Source organism: Ascochyta rabiei, chromosome 4, assembly GCF_004011695.2.
Source record: "Ascochyta rabiei chromosome 4, complete sequence".
Lineage (NCBI taxonomy): Eukaryota > Fungi > Ascomycota > Dothideomycetes > Pleosporales > Didymellaceae > Ascochyta > Ascochyta rabiei.
This window is the reverse complement of record NC_082408.1, coordinates 1,424,561-1,448,443: the sequence shown is the minus strand read 5'-3', so window position 1 is coordinate 1,448,443 and position 23,883 is coordinate 1,424,561. Positions and strand designations below refer to the sequence as shown.

General features: G+C 36.0%; 2 protein-coding genes and 1 non-coding gene across 3 annotated transcripts, besides 39 other annotated features; all 3 read right to left on the bottom strand.

The window, feature by feature from the left end:
- Positions 1-1,659: part of a mobile genetic element that runs on past the window's edge.
- Positions 1-1,725: part of a mobile genetic element that runs on past the window's edge.
- Positions 1,564-1,725: a long terminal repeat.
- Positions 1,660-1,716: a dispersed repeat.
- Positions 1,726-1,730: a direct repeat.
- Positions 1,726-1,836: a dispersed repeat.
- Positions 1,760-1,861: a tandem repeat.
- Positions 1,857-9,150: a mobile genetic element.
- Positions 4,187-4,320: a mobile genetic element.
- Positions 4,190-4,320: a mobile genetic element.
- Positions 4,193-4,314: a mobile genetic element.
- Positions 4,517-4,647: a mobile genetic element.
- Positions 4,529-4,647: a mobile genetic element.
- Positions 7,239-7,275: a tandem repeat.
- Positions 7,491-7,526: a tandem repeat.
- Positions 8,416-8,479: a tandem repeat.
- Positions 9,145-9,675: a dispersed repeat.
- Positions 9,583-9,801, bottom strand: EKO05_0002890 (uncharacterized protein; the record flags this gene model as incomplete). The annotated part of the gene is made up of 1 exon (XM_059636038.1): positions 9,583-9,801. One exon carries the CDS (start codon positions 9,799-9,801, stop codon positions 9,583-9,585), a length of 219 nt encoding a protein of 72 aa, XP_059492021.1.
- Positions 9,802-10,663: 862 nt separating this feature from the next.
- EKO05_0002889 (uncharacterized protein) lies at positions 10,664-10,876 on the bottom strand (the record flags this gene model as incomplete). The annotated part of the gene is made up of 1 exon (XM_059636037.1): positions 10,664-10,876. One exon carries the CDS (start codon positions 10,874-10,876, stop codon positions 10,664-10,666), a length of 213 nt encoding a protein of 70 aa, XP_059492020.1.
- On the bottom strand, positions 10,840-10,911 carry EKO05_4t7. The gene has a single exon. It is a non-coding gene; the product is annotated as a tRNA-Ala (tRNA).
- A 2,540-nt stretch (positions 10,912-13,451) lies between these two features.
- Positions 13,452-14,099: a dispersed repeat.
- Positions 13,574-13,609: a tandem repeat.
- A 237-nt stretch (positions 14,100-14,336) lies between the features above and the next one.
- Positions 14,337-14,596: a dispersed repeat.
- Positions 14,597-16,247: a mobile genetic element.
- Positions 14,850-17,055: a mobile genetic element.
- Positions 15,136-15,196: a tandem repeat.
- Positions 16,057-16,107: a tandem repeat.
- Positions 17,050-17,120: a mobile genetic element.
- Positions 17,121-17,156: 36 nt separating this feature from the next.
- Positions 17,157-17,240: a dispersed repeat.
- A 6-nt stretch (positions 17,241-17,246) lies between these two features.
- Positions 17,247-17,276: a tandem repeat.
- Positions 17,277-17,287: 11 nt separating this feature from the next.
- Positions 17,288-18,427: a dispersed repeat.
- Positions 18,091-18,109: an inverted repeat.
- Positions 18,091-18,409: a mobile genetic element.
- Positions 18,103-18,525: a dispersed repeat.
- Positions 18,391-18,409: an inverted repeat.
- A 48-nt stretch (positions 18,526-18,573) lies between the features above and the next one.
- Positions 18,574-18,603: a tandem repeat.
- Positions 18,604-18,644: 41 nt separating this feature from the next.
- Positions 18,645-20,465: a mobile genetic element.
- Positions 20,464-21,122: a mobile genetic element.
- Positions 21,098-21,173: a mobile genetic element.
- Positions 21,174-23,883: part of a mobile genetic element that runs on past the window's edge.
- Positions 21,516-21,589: a tandem repeat.
- Positions 22,719-22,779: a tandem repeat.

Below are 23,883 nucleotides of genomic sequence, written 5' to 3'. Positions count from 1 at the left end.
ATGCTACGTTGTGTAGTTTAAGAGTAGTTAGTTAGTTTATGTTTAATAGATAGAGATAGACAGTGCTATATTCCTATATCTATACCTAGGAGTTTCCTGCCTATAGGTAGTTGTTTAATACAGGTAGAGTAAGGTCTTATATCTAGTCCTTGTTGTTTATAATATAGATAGTTAATCCTAAGTTAAGGATAAAGGAGTTCCTAAGAGGGTAGCTTAGTAGCTCTATATTGTATAATTCTTTAACTAGACTTATATTAATTATTAATATCTTCTGTCCCTATAGTTATCCTAGAGGTGCCTCTAGTGTTTAGGATGTTTTAATAGCTAGTGTCTTAGTGCAAGCTCGTTTCGCAGATCTAACCTAATCTTAAAGGTTAGCATTTTGTTCTATCCTAAATTGTACTATCTTAGCAATTCTATTACGTAGGGTAAACTATTCTAGTGCTTTATCTTTGTAGACGTAGTAGCAATCTTCTAGTCTATAGCGTTGTCCACAAGTAGGGCATTTTGCTCCTCTAGCTGCCGCTGTATCCCCTCTTAGGGACTGCTTAGATGTAGTTATTTAACTAAAGTTCTGTTTTTAACAAGGTCTTCCCTAACTCCCCTGTGTAGTAGGAGTAGATAATACGTCTTTAACAACATAAGAGGTGTCCCTGTCAGTGTCTAGGGTGGATTCACTACTACCAGCGAGAGTTAAGTTGTTCCCTACAGCAAAGGCGCCCCTTTACTATCTCCTCTTAGGGTAGTACTTACTTATATGCTCTTAGAAGCGTTTTATTATTTCTTTATAAGTTATGTTTTGTTCTTATCTACTATAGTCCTAGAATGTTGTTACCTAGGTTAGCGCTATCTTTATTACTAAATCTAAGAAGTCTTAGACAGTGTCTTGTATATTATATATTTTAGCAATACCCTCTATTTTAGCGTTAGTTGCAGCATAATTATACTTAAGAAGCTAGGTATCCTAGCTCCTAGGTTGTCTTATTAGTTTAAGGGCTGCTAGGTATTAGTAGCGTGCGCGTAATTGTTCTTCTTTAGCATTAATACTAACTATATATTTAAGACTAATAAGCTATATTTAAATTAATTTACCTAGTTAGCAGCAGTTCTTTATAAGGTAAGGTGATACTAAGCTTTAGATAAACATTACTACCTTTTCTAGGTTAGTTTGTTCCTTGTAGTAGTCTCTATCCGCTATCTTATAGGATTTAAGGCAGCTCTTCTAATAGTTATTATCTTCCTTCTATGCCTTTAGGCCGTTGGCTGATAGTTTAGATAGGATTTTAGGAAGCTAAGGGTTTCCTTATTTATCATTGCTAAGGGCTAGCCTCCTCTTATAGTTAGTAATGTCTAGGGCGTTAGGCACTTGTAGCTTAGTCCTTAGAGGGATAGTCTAATTTAGGTCTATCTTCTCCTATACGTCTAGAGAGGCGCAGTAGGTCTGTAGTTAATGTAACTAAGGTGTGTAGGTTGTGTAATCTATAAGAATTATTATTAAATTGCGCATAGTTAATAGCGACATATTAAAAGGGTATTTTTAGTAGTGTTAGTAAGACTCTTAATTGTTAGATAATATGCTTAATGTGCAAAGATAATAGTAAAGGTAATTAATTAATAATTATCTATCTTAATGGCTTATTTTATGTATGTGTGCCGCTAGCCCCTAAGTTAACTAAGGTTAACCCTAAAACCCTAACTTGGCTCGGCAAGGTCGGTTATCTAACAGTAGAACTATCCTATAAGTAGGTAGTTCTAGCGTTTATTATTTATTGTCTATTACTAGCTATTGCTATTACAGTTAACAGTCTTTATATTATTGTTGTTGTTATTGTTGTTTGTTTGTCTATTACTATTACTGTTAGGCGCTGGGCCCGGAGGTACCTCTGCTAGTCTTAGCGAGCTACTATAGGGCTAGTCAGCCCAGACTATATAAAGGTGTTAGAGGTTATTACTAATACTCTAGTAATAAGTCTTATTACTACATACTACGTACCTTAATACACCTACTATCCTCTTTAACCCTATCCTCCCTTATAATTACTTTGTACACTCTTTGTATTCTAATTACTCTTATATTATAATTAAAGATAGACCTAAGCTACTATAAGTCTTAAACTAAATTATCTAGGCTTACTGTCTTTAGAGAGGGACTAAGACAACCTACCTGTAGGAGAGCTAGTAGAGCGTAAGGTAATACCTCCCTCTACAGATAAGGAGATACCTTAACAGACACTAAGTGTCTATAGTACCTTAAGAGAATCTGTAGGTCCTTTAGGCAGTACACCTTACTCTAGAATTTATATCTATAGGGCAGCTTTAGCTAGAGAAGGCTAGAATAGCCTAGAAGTAGGTAATTAATAATAGGAGTTAGAAAACTTGCGTAAATAGTTGTAAGAGACAAAAGACTATAAGGAACTTTTCTTTCTTTGTAAACTTAGACGCAAATACAACAAAGGAGATCTAGTAATAATCCTATCCTTCTAAAAAGTACTAGAAGGAGTAGAGAAACTATAATCTTCCCTATCTATAAACATTCTATAACCTAAACCTCTATAGAAGTACGTAAAGCGCAACTGCGCTAAATACAACTATTAGGAAAGAGATTATAAGGAATACTTCCTTTAATCCCAAGTTAATTTCCTTATAGAGGAACAAAAGATTAACTTTAGCGTAAGGTACCTCTTAGAGAACCTAAAGACGTTGTAGTAGGCCTACTGCACAACTAACTACTGTAATTAGCTAACCTAGGAACTAACGTAGCAAGAGCTAAAAAGAATTATGCTAGATGCTCTAGAAACACTAGCTAAACGTAAGCAAGTAGTGTATAAATCCTTAAAGTAATATAAGCAGTAGAAATCTTAGTCTCCTATAGATCTGCTAGACTTTATGCGTCTACTATAGGAGGAACTAGGTTATTAAAAATACTAGAGCTTTAAGTTCTAGAATATATTACTATACTACTCTCTAGCATATAAAAGGACTTATTCCTTATCCCCTATAATTAAAGGGACACAATCCTAAAGGTAGAGGAACAAGCTAATATTATTAACTAGAGACTAGGTTAGCATAGCTAACAGCTACCTAAGAAGACTCTAGCTAAGGGTAAGATAACTAATAAAGGACTATAGAAGCACTAATTTAGTAACTCTAGGTTAGAGGGGAACACAAAAACCCTAAAAAAGTTATTTAAGTCTAAGAAGTTCTATAAAGAGCTAGTAAAGGGTAAAAAGGGCTAAGATAGGCTATATAAGACCTAAAACGCATACCTTAAGTGTAGAGAAACTAGTTACTACTGCCCTAACTGCCTAAAGCTAAAGTTAAACTAGAAAGACCCTGCTCTAGATAAGTAAGGAAAAGACAAGGGACCTAAGAGCTAATCTCCTCTCTTATAGCCTATAATAAATTGTCTAAGAAGAAGAAGGAGAATATCTCTCTTTATAAGACAGTGTACCTAGAATATATATACCTACTTATAGTTAAAGCATCTATAGGTAACATAGAGAATATAGAAGCCTTAATAGATAAAGGGTTATAACTAAACTTAATTTTAGTTCTCCTAGTAAAGAAGCAGGATCTAGAGGTTATATTATTAAATAAAATAGTAGCTAAAGGTATAGGTAGAGCAGAATTACCTATCTATAGAGTAACTACAGCAGAAGTATCTATTGTTAACTCCTGTAGAAGACAGAAGGTCTAATAGATACCTTTTGTAGTTATAGACCTATAAAGGTATAAGATATACCTTAGATTACCCTAGATTAACTAAACAAACCCTAACCTAAGCTATTTAAGCTAGTGTATGCTCTTCTAAAGGAAGAAGTATAGGGACTCTCTTAAACTAGAAAAAATAGTGTTAGAAGATGCTAAAGAGTTTAAACGCACTATAAGAAGTCTCTTAGTAGACGTTTATATATGTATAGTAAACTTAGTAGGTACATATAACCTAATATCTGCTAAAAAGGGCCTAATTCTAGAAGTGTATTATAAATATATGTACTTAGGATTAGAGGATAATGCTTAGGTCCTACTAGAGCATAGAGAGCATAACCTAGTAATTAATATTACAGAAGGAGCTACTTCCCTCTACTAACTGTTATACAGTCTATCTGTAATAGAATTAGAGATACTTAGAAAGTATCTAGTAGAATATCTACAACGTGGCTAGATATAACACTTAAGGTTGCTAGTAGGGGCGCCTATTCTCTTTTTAAAGAAGAAAGACAGCAACCTAAGACTGTATGTAGACTATAGAGGTCTAAACAAGATAATAGTTAAAAACTACTATCTATTACTACTAATTATAGAGTTACTAGAACAACTAGCGTAAGTAAAGTTCTATACTAAACTAGATGTACATAAGGCATATTACTATATCTAAATTAAGGAAGGGGATAAGTAGAAGACTGCGTTTTAAACTAGGTATAGACATTTTAAGTACATAGTAATGCTGTTTAGACTTATAAATGCTCCTACCTAATTTTAGGCCTATATAAATAAGGCACTAATAGGATTAGTTAATGTAACTTATATTATATATCTAGACAACATATTAGTATACTCTAAGACAGAGGAAGACTATATTAGACACGTTAAGGAGGTCTTAGAGAGGCTTTATAAAGCAAACCTCTATATACGCTTAGATAAGTGTAAATAGCACTATTAACGCATAGAGTACCTTAGGTATATAGTCTTACCTAAAGGGGTAAGTATTAACCTAGACAGGGTTAAAACAATCTAAGAATAGCTAATTCTGCGCATAGTTTGTGATATCTAAGTATTTATAGGCTTTATAAACTACTATTAGAAATTTATTACAGGGTTTTCTAAATTAGCCTTGCTATTAACCTAATTAACCTAGAAAGGGCTAAATTCGGCTAAATCTAGTTAAGTAATAAGGAAGGAGGAGAGTTAGCCTCTTAAGCTAAGTAGAGAATCTCTATAAGCTTTCTAGAATATAAAGGATTTATTTATTAACATACCTATCTTAGTTTATTTTGTACCTAAAAGACAGACTAGTATTAAAGTAGACAACTCTAGAGGCGCTATCTTAGGAATCCTTAGTTAACTAGTCCCTAGGGAGGGGAAGCTGGCCTAATAGAGGCCTATAGACTTCTATTTAAAGAAGTTAATTTAAGTAGAGTATAACTATAATACTTATAACTAGAAACTTCTTATAATTATCTAGAGCCTACAGCATTAGCAAAGATACTTAGACAGTACCTTCTTTAAGATCTTAATAGATTACTAAAACCTAAAATAGTTTATAGAGACAAAGGTTCTTAGCTATTAGCAAGTAAGGGCATACTTAGTGCTATCTAAGTTTAACTTTATAATTACTTATTGCCTAGGGTCTATAATTCCTGCAGATAGACCCTTACAGCGTTCTAATTATATAAGAGAGGTGTAAGACCTCTTATAAAAGTATAATAAGGCTTTTATATAACTACTTTAGGAGATTCTAACTAGAAGGAACCCTAATACTTCCCTAGTAGCAGCTATAACCCTTTATTTATCTATAAAAGGAAGAAAGAACATAAGGGATCTAAAAAGAGAAGAATTAAGAGAGAACAGTTAGATAGAGCTAATAACAGACTTAGATAACACAGACAAACTCTCTAGCACTAAAAAAGAGTTAAGCAACATTAAAATAGGATAAAATAACCTAGAAAAAGATAATATAGCTAAGGAGAGGCGTATCTTACTTAAAAGGCTAAAAGATAAAGTGTTTGTTATTAAAGAGCGGTACAACAACCTAATATTAGGACACTTTAGAGCACAAAGGACCTTAGAGAAGATTTAGCGCAGATATACCTAGAGGGGCATTAATAAGGATATATCTAACTACTGCTACAACTGCTTAGTATATAGGAAATTAACTACTACCTAACATAAACTATATAGGTTATTATAACCTTTACTAGTGCTAAGCTAACTATAGAAGGACGTAATAATAGATTTTATTATAGAACTACCTCCTAGTAAGGTGGCTAGGTTAGTAAATAACTTAATACTAGTAGTAGTATGTAAATTAACTAAAATATTATATTACATACTAGCTAGGGCTAATTAGGATAGAAAAGACCTAGCACACACCTAGATTAGAGAAATTATCTGCTTACACAGCGCACCAGCACAAATTATCTTAGATTAGGGGCCGCTAATAAACTTAAAGACGTAGGAAACCTTTAACTACTACTTAAACCTAAGACAAGTCTTAACGTTAGCCTATTATCCCTAAACAGATAGCTAAATAGAAAGGCAAAATTAGACTCTTAAACAGTACTTACGTTACTATTATACTCTAGAATAAGACAATTAGGCCCTATAGATTTTAATTGCAGAATTTGCGTATAATAATAGTATTTACGCATCTATAAATATAACACCTTTTTAAGCCTATTACAGTATAGATCTAAGAAGCACAGATTAGCCTACTTTAGCATTAAAAGGCAGAGAATCTCCCCTTATAAAGGAATTAGCTACTAGAGTTATTACCTTACAGGCTACCTGTAAAGCAAATATAGAAAAGTTAAACAAGTACTAAAAGAAACATTTAGATAAGAAATAACTACTAGCACCCTTTAAAGTAGGCAACAAAGTACTAGTCTCTAGTAAGAATATTAGGACAGTACGCCTAAAAAAGAAGCTAGACTAGAAATACCTAGGACCTAGAACTATTACAGCCTAGATTAGCCCTAGTGTATATAGAGTAGACCTGCTAGGAGTAAAAGAGATCTACCTAGTATTCTATACGTTACTGCTAGACCTATATATACTAAGAAGTTAACTCCTAATTATATAGGAACAAATACAAAAACCTATAGTTAAAGGGGAAGAGAAGGTGTAGAATATAGAAAAAGTCCTTAACAGAAGGTAACTAGACAATAGACAGTAGGAATACCTTATTAAGTAGGACAGATTCCCTAACTTAGAAAATTCCTAGAAAATTAGCACAAATCTTTCTAAAGAAGTACTAAAATAATACTAGAAAATAATAAAGTAACTGCTTAGACTGCGTAATAAGACGTTAAGGTTAAAGTCTAAAAAAGGGGGGACTAAAAAGGCTAAATACCTTTACTTAATTATAATTTTTCCCTACAGGGGTTTTTTAATTAATAAGTGTTTAATAGTTTACGCTAAGGGAAAACATAACCCTACCTTACCCTAAGAAATACAGACTAGCTAAAGCAGACATCTTTTAGCCTATTATAGCTATTTCTAATATAAGGAGATAAAGAAAGTTATATGCTATGTTATACAGTTACAATTATAAGTAAATATAGAAGAATTAGTATAGAAGAACACCTTCCTAGTATTATTTAGACTATCTAAGAGTGTAATGCACCTAATTGCTATATTAGCCTAAAACTATCTACTAACTATAAACTTAGGTATTATTAATCTAAACCTTCTATTATAGGGAATATCTATTAACTATAACTACTACTATAGGTATAAGTAGTAGCCTTATAACTACTACAAGGCTTCTTAGTAGCAGCAGTGGCAGCGGCAGCATTAGCAGCAGCCTGTTCAGCAGCTTCCTGCTCCTCTTGCTCCTCCTAGAGTTAACTAAGGGTCTTTCTAGTGCCTGTAATCTGGTACTTTAACTATAAAAAAGTTAGATATTATTAAAACAGGTTAAAACGTGCTATAATACCTTCTTCTAGGGGGTAATAGGCGCATCTAGATTAGACTTGCTACTACTCTCCTCTAACATCTTCTTTTGCTTTATCTTAGCCTTAACAGCACTAGCCTTAGATTAATCTTACTTCTTAACGTAGATGCTAGATAAGGTTAACTTATATATATAAGTGTTGCTATTATAAAGTATAAGTAGCTCTTCCTGTAGTAAATAGTTTCTATAAAGGTTAGACTATGCTATAATAAGCTAAAACGTGTTAGAACATACTCTTAAATTATACCTAGCAACAAGCTAGCCTAGTTAATAATAGACTTGCCTATTGTAGTCTTCTTGTTAATAGACATAGGCGCAGTAGTAGCTGATGTTGTAGGGGTAGTCTTAACTCTAGTAGCATTAACAATAGCGGTATAAGTAGTAGTAACTAGGCAGCAACTAGAGTAAAGGCGCGCTATGTTGCTAGAAAGCCTTAAATAGCTGTTAGTGTACTTATTAGGGCCCTAAACGTGTTAAAAGATACTAAAACAAGCTAAAAGGAGACAAAACACGTACTAATAGGCAATTCTTATTGCTATTATAACACTCTTTGTAGTAGTAGGCCTAGGCGTCCCTATAACACAGGCTACCCTATAAAGCTAGGTTAGCAGAGAAACAACAGTCCCTATAGATATTACTATTAGTAATGTAGTAGAGACAGAGTATACAGCACTGCTTAGCAGTCCTACTATTCTTAGCAATGTTAATCTTACAGTAAGCAGGCATTAATATAACAGCTATAGCAAATAGTAGTTAGTAATAGTTAGTAACAGTTAGCAGTAGGTAGTAGTAGTTAGGAATAGTCTAAAAAGGTTACTAAGGCGTCTTGTGTAGTGCTATCTGCTAAAACGTGTTAGAACGTGCTAGAAAGACCTAGAAAATCCCTTAGCTATCCTTACAAAAGTGCTAGACAGAATAGGTTAGTACTTCCTAAATTAAAGTAGGATATAGTAGTAACTAATAAAACTAGGGGTATAGATAGCTTATATGCTGCTAGCTACCTAGTTAGAGCTTTAGCCTGCGCAGGCGGCTGCCTAGACCCTAGAGGTAAAGTAAGAGGTAAGAGAGGATTTCTGTTTAACTTTTACTAGGTAAAGGTAGAATTAGAATTAAGCCCTATCTAGCCTTACAAGGCGTCTGAAACGCCTAAACTTAGTTAGAATTAGCTATAATAGGACAGACAGAGTAAACACGTCTAAAGCTAGGCTAAAATAATACAGTATTACTAATTATACTATTATCTAAGCTAAACAATCTAGAGAAGGGAGGCATTGTTAGGCGCTAGGCCTAGAGGTACCTCTAGTAGTCTTAGCAAGCTACTATAGGGCTAGCCAGCCTACACTATATAAAGGTGTTAGAGGTTATTACTAATACTCTAGTAATTAGTCTTGTTACTACATACTACGTACCTTAATACACCTGCTATCCTCTTTAACCCTATCCTCCCTCGTGATCGCTTTGTACACTCTTTACAATTGCTAGAAATAGACTACTAGGGGTGTTTAAGCTATTACTTAGTTAATTTTGTAGGATATAGCTAGGGATATAGACCTGCTACTTTACTAAGGCAGCAGGTATTTATAGGCCTAAGGAGAGAGCTGTTACTTTGTTAATATAGTGTTTGTATTAGGGGTAGGTTTAAGCTATTACTTAGTTAATAGAGTAGTTGTATAGGGGTAGGTTAAGCTATTACTTAGTTAATTTTGTCTAGGTATAGGAGGTTAGTATAGCTAGTTATAATGGGGGGTATTTGTAATAAAGTAATAGCTGTGTAGTAATTACTAGGTAGGCAATAGCTATAGCTAAGTTCTCTGTTTGTTGTGCCTTTAACTAGTCTAAATCTTTAAACGCACAGGCTATTACAGAGATTTTATCTTACGTTAACTAAGACTAGATAACCACTCTGTTTAGCTTACAATAGCTAGCGCGCCTGTTCCAACGCCTGCACTACAAAACAGACGCTGGAAATAGATGTTAGGAAGGCATGTTCGTAATATTGGTGCAGAGTGGTGCTGCTTATCCTGAATAACATCGAACACAACCGCACGAGGCGAGCTGCGACCGTGCATTACCCCTCCGCGTACCTTGTACCCGCATGCATAGGCACGGCCCAGCCTTCCCCACATACGCTTCGTCCTGATTGCATCGTCACTTTCTCGCTCTGAATTTCATAGAGTCGAGAAACCGACCTGCATGCATCATGCAGCCAAGACGATCGCATCGGACGTCGTCCCAGATTGGATTGTGGCAGCGCACATGCACGCATGTTTGCTTTTTGCGGGGCACAAGGAATGTGGCGGAAGGGTGAGTAAGCTGGTCGTCTACATATGGATGGGGCGAGTGAGCGTGAAGGCAAATATATACGGCGCGTACTGGTCGTGAGCGGCCTATATTGACATGTTGAATGCAAGCGCGGTCGGAAGCAGAGAGTAAAGTCTAGTAGTTTTGCTGTCTCAGACTGTGCACAAGCAGGAGTTTACCAAAGTCCGCTAGAACGTGGGAAGGACGCAAATTCGAACTCGTATTATGTTACCGCCTCTCGTGACCCACTGCCCTACATTGAAATGTGTACGATCCAGCTGCCATTAAGTGGCCCAACGTTTTTTCATAGATTTATCGGTATTTACGTGGTTTGAAAATGAGCTGCTCAATCAGAATTTCTGTTCACGTCCCTGTTTTATCATGCTGTGCCTGAGTTTGCTCGCTGGTAGCTGCCGGCTCGACACGACACTTCCAACAAGATTGTGATGCCCCAGCATGGATTTTATGACCGGACTCGCCTACCAATTTTTTTTTTCAATATACAAACAGTTGGCAACAACGCAATTTTCAAAGTCGGGCCTTCCAAACATCTACTAATATATCGCTTTCATTGTGTTAGATAGTTTCTGCCTGCTTAACCGCGCTCAGGCCTAGAATATTAGGATAGCATGGCTAACGCTGTAGCAAAAGCCCAAAAACAAGTGTGCGACTAGAGCAGTAGTTCCCTTAGCCATAACTCTTCACTGATATTGGAGACTTCACAAGGGGCAAACTGTTCTCTCCTGTAGAGTTCGAATCTGGGGCCACTAGGCTCGGAAGCAAGAAGGGAAAGATTCTGGACCAGCATTGTGCATGTTTGCGGGCCACCGATGACAAAGACGTGTCACTCGAGCAAAAAGAGATGGACTTGCAGGGAATCGAACCCTGGACCACTCCCATGCTAAGGGAGTATTATACCACTAAACCACAAGCCCAATAACCCGTTGATGCTAGGAATGAGTCTTAAAAATTTTTACAAAAAATATATAGGTATTATAATATTGGGGCAGGCAGAAATCGAAGATGCGCAACGGGTCGCATGACAAAGGTCTTCTTTTACAACGAAGGTTTCGCGTGACATGCGCTCGTTGGAGCTGATAGTGGGGCCTCATGAATGCAGAAGGTGCTTGCTAGGCATTGAGAATAGCCATGCTTGAAATTGGTGGAAGAAACCCGTCTTTTCCAGATTTCTCCGGCAAGCAACTCGATGTTAATCTGTGTGTCGGATGAAGTCTCGCATCGAATTCAAGAGCCAGTGCTGCTCAGAACATTCAGAATGTGACAGAACTTTGTTTGCCAATTCCACAAGAGCAACAGGTCTTGCAAATCTCACTCTTCTATCTCATTAGTGTGCCCGAGCATATATTTTGGGTTTCCTACATTATTGCTAGTCTGTCGAAACTGCAATTCTATGACACACAGTGGAGAACTTTTATTTCCGACACCTCATCATTATCCAGGGGAAGCATCATCATGCAATTCCAACACTGTGCTATTTAGTTCCAAGACCAACATCATCTTATGTGACTTTGTTGCAGCCTACTGACTCTTTACCGGCATGCTTGTTACCAGTATCGCCCTTGGACTTCAGTGCTTGACTAGTATGAATTTGAGCCATTCAGTTATTTAAATAATTGAGTGGTTGCGTCCGAAGAACTTCATAAAACCAATCCCCTCCTTCATCGCAAACTCCATGTCCGTGGCTGCCCTTGTTTTTGATTTTGCGAGCCAGTGGTAAACTACGAAGCACGTCGGCGTTTCATTATCTGCGGTTATGTTTATATGATGATCATGCTTGGATATGAAAATGCTCAACTAGAGTGGTGCAAGCGAACACCCAGAGCGTCACGATGAAACAGGTGAGCTTCTCAAAATCGGTAAAGTTTTTTAATTTGAGCCGGTGTTGAGTTGAGGACAAGACACAGCCGACTTTTCCAAGCGTATGTTCCAGCTCCATGCCTAGAACGTACACCTAGACATAATGTTAGCCTTCATACGCATTAAGCTCCAATACGTAACACACCAAACACCGAACGAATATGATATTGACATCTCATACCGAGCAATAAAGCCAACCTTATGAGAGAGGTAGGGGGCAGAGGAGTATCAGGAAAGAAGATTACTCAGGGGCTGCGCTCCTTGCTCATTACACTCGTCATCCATTCAGCCCTTTATTGTCATTATCCTGCCTACCGTTCCCCCCACTTGCCTATAACTTGGAGAGGAGTAATTCAATCCGTATACAGGCTATAACAGGCAAAAATACCCGGATCTAGGATAAATTCCTGCTTATGTTGGCATTCATAGAAGGGGAAAATAGCTGCAAATGTAGCCAAATAATTAATTAGTTCTGAACATCAAGCGTCTTAGCAAAGGCTACTGTAGCACAAAGAACTTTGAGAAGGGTAGGATAGTAGTGGAGCAAGTAGGTTGAAGGGATGGCGAAAAATGATTTGTTGGATGACGCATTTGACAACGCGTGCCTTCTTCATAATCACGTGATAGCCCCTTCACCTCCGCTCCTTCTCCTTCGCTCAAGCATCTTTCTACTATTTTCAACAGGTAGAAGCTCCACTAAAAATTCCCGAAGTACAACACGCTACATGTTGTAACTTATGTCTTGGTTCGTAGGGATGAATTTGTTACTATGGCGTGTGAATGCTGTCCGCTGTTCCATATTCGCAACTGGCATAAAGTCTTTACTTGGCGGCCATCTTCATCTGGCGTTCTTATAACGAAGATGTCTGATCTAGCGTGCACGGGTCACGGTCCAGCTTCTGTTTTGTTCATACTCAATGCTCGCTTAGTTAGTTACGTGCAGTTTGCGGCCCTCCTCTTCTCCCCTGTCCGCCTAGGTACACGAGAGTCCTAAACATGGCAGATTTTAGCAGTCTATTCGAAGTTAGCTTTCATGATAGCGTTTTCGGCAATCATTCGGGGTGTTGGCGTAAGTGCAGTATTGCTACCGGCAAAGGACGCAGGAGCCTTGCCTAGCCGTCTCTGGCGCCCCCTCACAGTCCAGCTTTCAGAACCTCATTATTCCGGAAGTTGATCATGCGCTATGGGGCTGTTTTCATCACCAGATAAGCACTTGCGTAGGGGGAAGGTTGCGAGTCCGTTGAAGGCCGCGGGCAACCTTGTCGCTACACACATCAGCTGCAGAGCACTATCTATAGGAGCTGAATCTCACGTTGCAACATTGACTTTTGCCAAGAGTACCTTAGTCACATTGGCTTTCGACAAGTAAGTGACAAGGCGTTCAGACTCGCATAAGGTTCCGATCTCCGCAAATGCCAAGGCTACAGCCAAGTCTGTCTTTCCTATATTCGGAACTCCAGGGTCGACTTTTGATGCAGGAACCACGAAGCCGGACCGCACTAGTACCGAGCCTAAGGTCAAAAGCTACCCACTACTATTTGCTTCTTCCTCTTCCATCGAAAACTCCAAAGTCGTAACCTCGTCTGGACGCAACAGCCAAAGTTGTTAACAAGCAAGCTGGCTTGGTAAACTTGATTGACTTAATTAGAAATAGCTAAGTTAAACAAATCAATCCCGTACGCCTGTTTTTATACGCAATTTAAGCTGTAATAGACTATATAATTGCTGTAGTTAACTTAATTACTTACTTGCTTAGCTAAGGCAAAGAAAAAGTAAGGTTGTAGAGGCAGCTGTTAATTAGTTATTGCATACTTTTCTAGTGTTAAGCTGCTAATTAGCTTTTTGCCTGTAATAGTTAGTTACCTCTAGCTATTAATTTACGTGTACGTACTACCTTTAATATATTAACTACTACTCTATCTTATCTATAGGCTTACTTTGTATATTTATTCTATTACTATACCTTCTAAATATAGTGTTAAGGTAGCTAAGGTAGCTAAATTGCTAGCTAAACGTTGCTATAAGCCTACCTAGCAGCTATTAGAGAACTAAAGGCAGCTTATGCTACTATCTACCTAGCGCCTATTACAGCTATTACAGCAGCTATTATTACTAATTAAGTCTCTATTATTGTTATTGCTACTAGCTTCTCCGCCTATTAACCTACTATTAACCGCTTCTCTAGCAGTAACTAAGGCACTGTAGGACACTAAAGTCTTTAATAATTAGCTAGTCACGCGTTAGCTGTAACGCACTAGTCACCTAAAGCCTTATCCAATTCCTCTCTAACTTATTACTAACTTAGTGCCGTTACATCCTTGTCTACCCTACACCCTAGGCTAGCACTCTAATTCTTCCTAACTCTTATAAGATATAAAAGGCACAAGGCTAACAGGTATAGAGAGCTAGTTTTTAAGTACTCTTTTGTATAAGACCTATAGGAATAGAACAATTCTCTATATAATCTATTCTAGTGCTTCTATACACCTTATAGTAGATACTTAATCTTTTTAGAGACTTCTATTATTCTGCGTTGTTAGATTATACTTAGAAACTCATCCTAGCTAGTAACAGCCTCTAAATAATATTGTAAAAATTGTTTAGTTATTTTAAGTACCTCTAGATTTAGATCCCTTACAGTTACAAACTAAGACTAGGTCCTAATTATTGTTTAATACAACAGTTAGGATTCTAGAGACCTCCTAGCAACTAAAGCCTTTAGGTTTAGAATTTCCTGTAACTTACTGTTATAATCCTGTGCTAGGGCACGGCATAAACATAAGTACTAGCTAACTAAGACCCCTAACTCCGCCCTAAAGGAACAAACAGTAGAGAAGGACAGGATAGAAAGGGTTGTTATGTAACTACTTATTAATAAGTATAATATATATAACTACTTATTAATAAGTATAGTATAATGGACTTGTCTATAAGTACCCTTATACATTCTATTAGACTAACTCTAGTTACTTACTAATAAGTATTATATTTCCTTAGTATATAGCTAGTAGGAACATAACCCTTATAGTTTATGTTTAACCTTATTAATTAAGTTTATCTTTAGAATCTTAACTTATGCTTAAACTAGATAGTCTACTCTATACTATTTAGTGCACCCTATCTTTATAAGCTTTGCTTAGTTAATAACCTAAATAATCCACTAGTACTTATCCCTAAGAACTAATAGAATTAGTGCTTACAGTCTTTAACTAAAGTATAACTTTAATATTTTAAACACCCCTAAGATAAGTACTATTAGATCCTGTGCTACCCTTAGTAACTTAATATCTAGTAATATTAATATAGATGTAACTGTTACTACTAGCACTATAAATATTAATAAGCCTAACCTTTACTATAGAGATTATAGTAAGCTTAATAACTAGCTTATATAGTAGGACCTCTTCTTTACCTTCTAAGGTAAGAAGGTTCCTAAGGCTAAATAAGTAGTCCTTGCAGCTAGCTATATGCGTAGCAAAGTGTTTACCTAGATTAAGCTCTTTATACAGCAGTACTAAGCTAGTAAGGCTCTAGATAACGTAGACAAATAGATAAAAGACTTTAACCTATTTAAAAAAAGATTAAGCTAATTTTTAGAGTCTCTAATAAACTATATATTGCTTAACATAACGTTTAGAAGATTAGATAGGATAAGTTAGCTGCTAACTACGCTACAGAGTTTTAGCAGCTTGCTGCTAACACTAACTAGGATAATACTGCTCTAATTACTATGTTTTAATAAGGATTAAAGCCTAAGGTTAAGGAAGAACCTGTACGTACTAGCGTAAGTACAGAAACCCTTAATAAGCTTATTAATACTGCTATTAATATTAATATCTAACTCTACAAACTTTAGTAAGAACTTTAAAATAACTCTAGAGCACGCACTACTGTTATTACTACTAATAGGCTACTACTAAGGAACTAGTAGCACAACAACTTAAATTAAGGATAGTAAGGAGGTTGTAATTAGCTAAACACTAGTTATTATATCTACAGCAACATACAGAGTAGATACTACAGACCTAAAGTAATAGACCTCTTAAACCTTAACACAGGACTACTAAAGCAATAGAATAAGAAGCCTAAGGGGGGTAACTAACATAGAGGTAGTAGGGACTACTATAACTGTAGTAAACTAGGCTACTTTGCTAGAGACTACTAGATAAATAAGGTTTACTGCTAGTTAAATATACTTACCTATAATTATAATAATATAGATACTAGTAAATAGAAAATTCTTACTAATAATATAGAACAACTGCTAGAAGACCTAGAGTCTAGTCTAGAGGACAATAATAACTGTATTGTACCTCTAATTTGTGTAGTAACACCCTACTAGAACGCCTAGACAGGTAAAGAAACAGAGTACTACTCTAACAACAACTAGCAAAAGATAGACAAGCTACTAGACACCTTAGGGCAAAAATTTAACTAAATTAGTACCTTACTAACACGCAAACAAGAATGTATAGCTTAATAACACTAGAAGCATAATAATAAAGAAGCCTATTACTAAATATATTAGGAACTTATTAGTCCTATAGGAGTACCTAAAATTACAGAAATAACACTAGAACTCTAACAGCTTATTTACTAGTTTAGAAAAGAAATTAATAATAGTAAACATTTTACTAATAACCTAGAAGAAGCTAGAGACTAGCTTTAGTGTAAGTAAGAAATATAGCTTAGCCTAGAACGTATGTTAAAGTAGAAAGAAGTACTACTAACAATTAGCCTATAACTATAGTATATCCTAGACTACTAAAACCTAAAATATAGAAACGTTACGTAGATAGTATATACTAAGGACAAATGTATAATCTACTATAATAAGAAGCTTAGTATAGAATAGTTCCTAGCATAATAAAGCCTCTGTTATTGTTAATAGTACTAGTATTACAATAACCTATATAAACTTTATCTTATTAATAAACACTAGAAAGTATACTTTTCTAGAATAGATAACCTATAGGCTATAATACAAATATAGCTAGTAGTTAATAGAAGTTGCTATAACACGCGCTAGTAGAATTACCTTAATACAGATTGTAAGAAGCATTACAGTACTAAGGAGTTTAAAGGGTTTAGTAAAGAGGGGACTTTTTTAGGCCAGCGCCTATAAGCCCTAGGGATTAATCTATTAATAGCATTAGGAACAATTACCTTATTTAGCGACCTATTAAACTAAATAGGGTAACGTACCCTATAGACAAAAGAATCAACAGGTAAGAGAATTACTTTTACTAAGCCCCTACTAAACTACTACGCTGGCAAAAGGGTAGGGGGTACCCTTAGGTTAGGTAGGGGTTAGGTACGGTCCGCACGGACTAGGGGTAGAGGTAGGGTAGGGGTAGGGTCTATATAGGGTAGGGGTAGGGTAGGGTCTACATAGACGTTAGGTAGAGGTAGAGTAGAGGTACCTCTAGCGTAGGGTAGGGGTAGGGTACAGTCTGCACAGAGTAGGGGTAGAGGTAGGGTAGAGTAGGGTTTAGGGCAGGGTCTGTAGGGAAGAGGTAGGCCTAAGTAGGGCCGATAGGTGTTAGCGTGTAACTCTTTAACTAAAGCAGGTATTATAAAACTTTGTACTACAGGAATATAGAGTATAATAAGCGCTTTTCAACAGTCTATATACTATAAGATTCTGATTAAAACCAGTAGAGCTAGAGCAGTTATTGTGTAAATCCTAGGTTGTTACAATGTAGGCCTACGTAATAACTACTCTAGCTCTACTAATTTTAATTAGAATCTTACAGTATATAGACTGTTTAAAAGCACCTATTTTACTCTATACTTTTGTAGTACAAAGTTTTATAATACCTACTTTAGTTAAAGAGTTACAGGTAGGGGTAGAGGTAGGAAAGAAGTAGGCCTAAGTAGGGCCGGTAGGTGTTAGTGTGTAACTCTTTAATTAAAGCAGGTATTATAAAACTTTGTACTACAGAAATATAGAGCAAAATAAGTACTTTCTAATAGTCTATATTCTGTATAATTCTAATTAAAACTAGTAGAGGTATAGTAGTTATTGTGTATATCTTAGGTTGTTATAATATAGGCCTACGTAACAACTACTATAGCTCTACTAGTTTTAATTAGAATCTTACAGTATATAGACTGTTTAAAAGCACTTATTTTACTCTACACTTTTGTAGTACAAAGTTTTATAATACCTGCTTTAGTTAAAGAGTTACAGGTAGGGGTAGAGGTAGGAAAGAAGTAGGCCTAAGTAGGGCCTGTAGGTGTTAGTGTGTAACTCTTTAATTAAAGCAGTTATTATAAAACTTTGTACTACAGAAATATAGAGTAAAAAAAGCACTTTTAAACAGTCTATATACTGTAAGATTCTAATTAAAACTAGTAGAGCTATAGTAGTTGTTACGTAGGCCTATATTATAACAACCTAAGATATACACAATAACTACTATATCTCTACTAGTTTTAATTAGAATTATACAGAATATAGACTGTTTAAATGTGCTTATTTTACTCTATATTTCTATAGTACAAAGTTTTATAATACCTACTTTAGTTAAAGAGTTACACGCTAACACCTACCCTACCTAACCCCTACCTAACCCCTACCTAACCTCTACCTAACCTCTACCAGTACCCTATATAGACCCTACCCTACCCCTACCTCTACCCTATGTAGACCCTACCCTACCCCTACCTATACCCTATGTAGACCCTACTCTACCCCTACCCTCTTAGCATAGAATTAGCGTAGGTAGGGGTAGGGTACAGTAGGGGTACATTACGTAATGTACCCTACCCCTACCTAACCCCTACCCTTTTACCACTGTATAAACTACCCTTTACCTAATAATGCCTTCTTAACAACACTATTTAGACACGTTGAAAGAAGCTTAGATACAGCTTGCGCTCTAGGCTCTTAAATAAGACGTAACTCTTTCTTAGTAACGCGCTGTAGCTATCTACAGAGTTTCTTAAGCTATACTAAGTAAGTAACGTATAGAACAACCTTTACGCGCTAATTCTATAGCTAACTTATAGAAGCTAGATAATAAGAAGAAGAAAGTAATTATTAAATAGGTCCTTAAGCTAAATGTATAAGGATTTTCCCCTTAGCTCTTAGATATAGCTACTATAGCTAATTCTTTGCACACTAAGTATAATCTAGGCCCTATTAGTATAAACTAGCCTAGTATGTTTGTTAAGCAATACCTAGAGCTTAAAGTTTAGTTAAATTATAAGTATCACTATAAGAGAGCCTTCTGTAAGGATCCTCAGGTTCTATAGGGCTAGTTTAGCCTAGTAGTAAACGTTAAAGCTAAGTATAGCATCTAGAATAAAGATATATATAACTTTAACAAGACAGGCTTTATAATAGGCTAGATCTCCCTAGGAGCAGTTATTATAGCTTTAGAATAACAAGGTTAGCTAAAGGTAGTCTAGCTAGGTAACTGTAAGTAGGCTATAGCTATAGTAGGCATTAATACTAAAGGATAAGCTATTCTAGCCTTTCTTATCTTTAAGGCCTACTACTACCTCTCTGCCTAGTATAAAGAAGAGGATCTGCCTTAAGACTAGGTTATTAGAGTCTCTAATAACAGCTAGACTACTAACAGGCTTAGTCTAGACTAGATAAGCTACTTTAACAGGCATATAAAGGAGTGTACTGTTAGCACCTACTATTTACTTATTATTAATAGTTATAAGAGCTACAACTCTCTTAAATTCTAGTAGTACTCTAAGGATAATAAGATTATTACTCTCTATTTACCTTCTTAGTTATTACACCTTATACAGCCTCTTAATATAGCTTTTTTTACTACTTTAAAGAAGGCGTATAGGCGCTAAGCTAAAATACTTATATATAACTAGATTGACTATATTATAAAGATAGAGTTTCTACTATTCTTTATACGCGCCTACAACGCTGTAATTACTTCTAGTAATATTTAGGGGAGATTCTAAGGTACTAGACTAGTCCTATTTAACCTATAATAGGTTATAAGCAGCCTTAATATAAAGCTACGCACGCTATTACTACTACTACCTATTAATAACAAGCTCTAGCAGTTGCAAACCCTAAGCAACACCCTTAAATTTAGGTTGTAATTAACGCTTATAAAGATAAGGATTTAGAGGTATATAGATAGCTTGCCTACCTCTATAGTTAAAGCGTTTAAGAAGGTCTTAAAGGGGGCAGCTATAATTGCGCATAAGCTAGTGTTAGCGCAATAGGAGATTACTAAGCTTTAAGCTGCTAATAAGGTAGCTATATTACAAGAGTTACACAAAAGAAAGTAGATTAAGAAAGAAGGTACTCTAATAGTTAAAGAGGGCTAGTAATTAATAGCTCTAAAAGAGTTTAGAGCGCGTAGTAATAGTAAGAAGGCAAAGAAGTAGGTGCGTGCTAATAGGGCTAAGCTAACCTAAAGGCGCTGTAGATAGTATAGTAAGACTAGATATAATATATAAACATGTAAGAATAATGTAAAAGTAGTCTCTAGGTAATATTACAGCTTGTCTTACCTTATACAGCGCAAGTTTATAGTGTTTTAGGCTATAATAGGGTAGGTTTTAGTAGGGGCTTAGTAAAAGTAATTCTCTTACCTGTTAATTCTTTTGTCTGTAGGGTACGTTAGCCTTAATAGTACTCTTAGACTTAGGAGCATAAGCAAGTTACATATCTAGAATAGTAATATAGTAAGCTAGACTTAGATTATATTATAATAAGAACTATTACTTACTTTAAGTAGCTAATAGAGAATTAATGCTAGATAAACTGCTAATTATATTTAAAGTAATAGTAGTACTCCTACAGTAATAGGGGCACTATAAGGAGATAAACCTAGATGTCTTTATAAAGGCTACACACAACATTATATTAGAACTTCTCTAGTTATAAAAGTATAACCTAAAGATAGACTAGGTATAAGAAAGACTTTTATTAGAAGGATGTAAATATAGTACTAATATATCTATACCTACGCAGCACACACAGTAGCTAGTAGATAAGAAAGAGATTAATAATATCTCTTTAATATATAAGACCTGCTAAGATAGAGCAGTTTACTCTATAGATGCTAAACGCCCTATAGATTATAAAGTAAGAGTTAAGAAGGAGAGAAGTATACCTCTTACTATCCCTAATATATATAGACAGTACGTATAGATATTTAGAGAATAGCTTATCGTAAAAGCCCTACCTAAGCATAAACCCTAGGATTACAAGATTAAGCTCTAGGAAGGAAAGACACTAACTTTTAGGCTATTATATTAGTTATTAGAAAAGGAACTTTTTTATAGACTAGCCTTAGGGTAGGATGTAATAAAGGTCGATATAGTATTGTTTCTCTTAAGGAGGTAACACGTTGCGTGTCCTTCTAATATGTCTGTAGGGCACGTAACTGCCCTATCTTACTTAAGGCTTAGACAAGGTCTAAGCCTATAACATACCTCCTTTCCCTATCTCTTCCTAGCTAAATGTATTTTATAGGGTCTTTTCTACGTTTTATATAGATTAGAGGGACGCTAGTAGCAGGTAAACCTTAGAGCTAGTTATAGTTGCGTAAGGGCCTGCCTCTTAGTAGGTTAGCTGCTAGTCTAGTCTGTAGTTTACCTAAGGTGGTCCCTACACGCACCTAGGTTGTTTTTATTTTATCTAGTGCACCTACCTAAGTTAGACACTATACTACTCTACGCTTCTACCTAACCTACCTATAATATACCTACCTAACTTTCTGTATACACCCTTACCCTACCTACTATATCTATTATTACCTCTAGTTATAGCTATTAGGCCACTAGTTAAGAAGCTAGTAGTCCTCCTAGAGGGGGTGGTTGTAGTCTGCTACAGTCCCTCCCCTCTGCCTACAACATACCTGTAGTATTTCTTATCTTAGTTTTTAATCTAGTTATAGGGCCTAACTATATATATAGAAAGCTTACTACTGTTATATAGGTAACTATAAAGTTAAGAGTAACTTAGATAATAAGGACTTAGTCCCTGTCTCTACTAGCACTGTCCTGTACTACCTCTACTACCTTCTTACTATTCTTACTAGTTAGTCTTATAAGTGCCTGCGTCTATTATAGGTCTACTTACTTACTAATTTGTTCTATAGCTAACTACATTCTAGATACTAGTAAGACCTATTATACCTATACTAAGCATAAGCGCGTTTACGTTTATAATAATAACCTCTTTACTATAAACACTAAGCTCTACTATATCTAGCGTAATTTTAAGCAGTATATTAACGTATATGTTTCTGTTCTAGCCCCTTATTTCTAACTAATAGTAGCTAAGGTGTTAGTATATGCTAGTAACGCCTATATTAAGACACCTAGCACCTAGGGTATAGGTAGTAACAAAGCTAACTAGAGGCGTTAACCTATTTTCTACTGTAAGTTACCCCCTTATTGCTACTGTAGGTTGTCCTTTCTAATATAATATTTTTATTAGGTGCCTACTATAAGCACTAGCAGGTGTATAAGGCTACGCTTAACCTAGCCCTAGCTAACCCTATGCTAGTAAAGCGGTAAACCTCTGCTTATGCTGCCTATTCCCCTACTAAGCCTAGTACCTAGGTTACTCTACCTACTACGCTGTTGTCTAGGCGTTATAGCAGCAACTAACTAGACGTCTACCTCTAACAGTTTATAGCTGCTGCAGGGTTAGCCTTTTAGTTCTAGACTAAGCGTATAAACTATATAGAGGTAGTCTAGGCCTATACTACTATAAGAATTTCTGTCTATATTAGGTGTGTAGCTAACTAGATCTAAAGGACGCTATTAACTAAGTTAAGCGCCTACTTACTACGCTCTGCTGCTACCTAGAGTACGCCCTAGCATCCTACTTATCCTACTACTACTGCTCTAACTCCCCTAATAAGCACTGCTTGTCTGTCTGCTAGCTCTGCTTACTACTCTACTATTACTGCTCTCTCTTCTCTATAGAGTTGCCTACGCCTCTATACTAGCGCTACTCTCCCTTTCTTATAAGGTCCCCTATACCCCCTTACTATTACTACTTCCCCTTTCTTATAGAGCTGCGCGCGCCTACCTACTATTACTACTTATCTTCCCCTATAGAGCTGCACACACCTAACTATAACTTTAAGGAAATATTATAGTTAATACATAGCAGCACTATTAAGGTAGATATAGAGGGTAGTAATAACAACTATAAGGTTAACTGCTGCTGCTGTAATATATAGAACTAGGCCCTAGACATAGCTACTACTACCTATTATTCCCTATCTATAAACAACAACATCTTTTTTAAGTCTTAAGGCTTACTACTAGTTACTAGGTAGTGTATAAGTAAGGTAGCAGTATGCTGTTACTATAAGGTCCCTAAGCTCTTCTGCGCTAGGCCTTATACCCTACGTAGTATCTCTTAATAGGACCCTATAAGAGTTATTATAAATAATAAATATTTCTTCTTTTCTATATCTACTTCTTATATGCTGTGTGTATTACTATAAAGGCCTTCTAGGCCTTTATGTCCTATAATACTTCTAGTAGTTTCTATATTAGCTTTATATATCCCTTCTATTTAACTAGAACCTATAACTTATTCTACCTATAAGCCCTCTTTTCCTTTAGAATAGACTCTACCTTCTATTTAGCTAGGGTTAGGTTATCCTCCTCTAGGACAACTAGTAGGCCTAGTCTACTTTCCTATAGGCGCTGTGTTAGTAATAGGTTAGAAGCTGTATGTTCTAGTAGGTCTATATACACTATCTTATAAAGGTTACCTAGCAAATTTAGGGTAACTATTAGAGGGGTAGAAACTGCAACTACTATGTACTAGGCTTGTAACTAGTTTAGCTTCTAGCTTAGCCTATTAGGTTTTATATTACAGAGGGAAAACTACACCTTATCTCCTATATAGTACTACTCTGCAGGCCTACAGCTATAGTCTGTTGCGTTTTAGATATGTTGTTACACCTATACTATAGCTGCCTAGGTAAGCTCTATACCTTACTAGAGGTAGTCTAGAAAATAGACTACCTGTCCCTGTAGTGTGTTCTAGCTAACAGTTAGTAGTACTG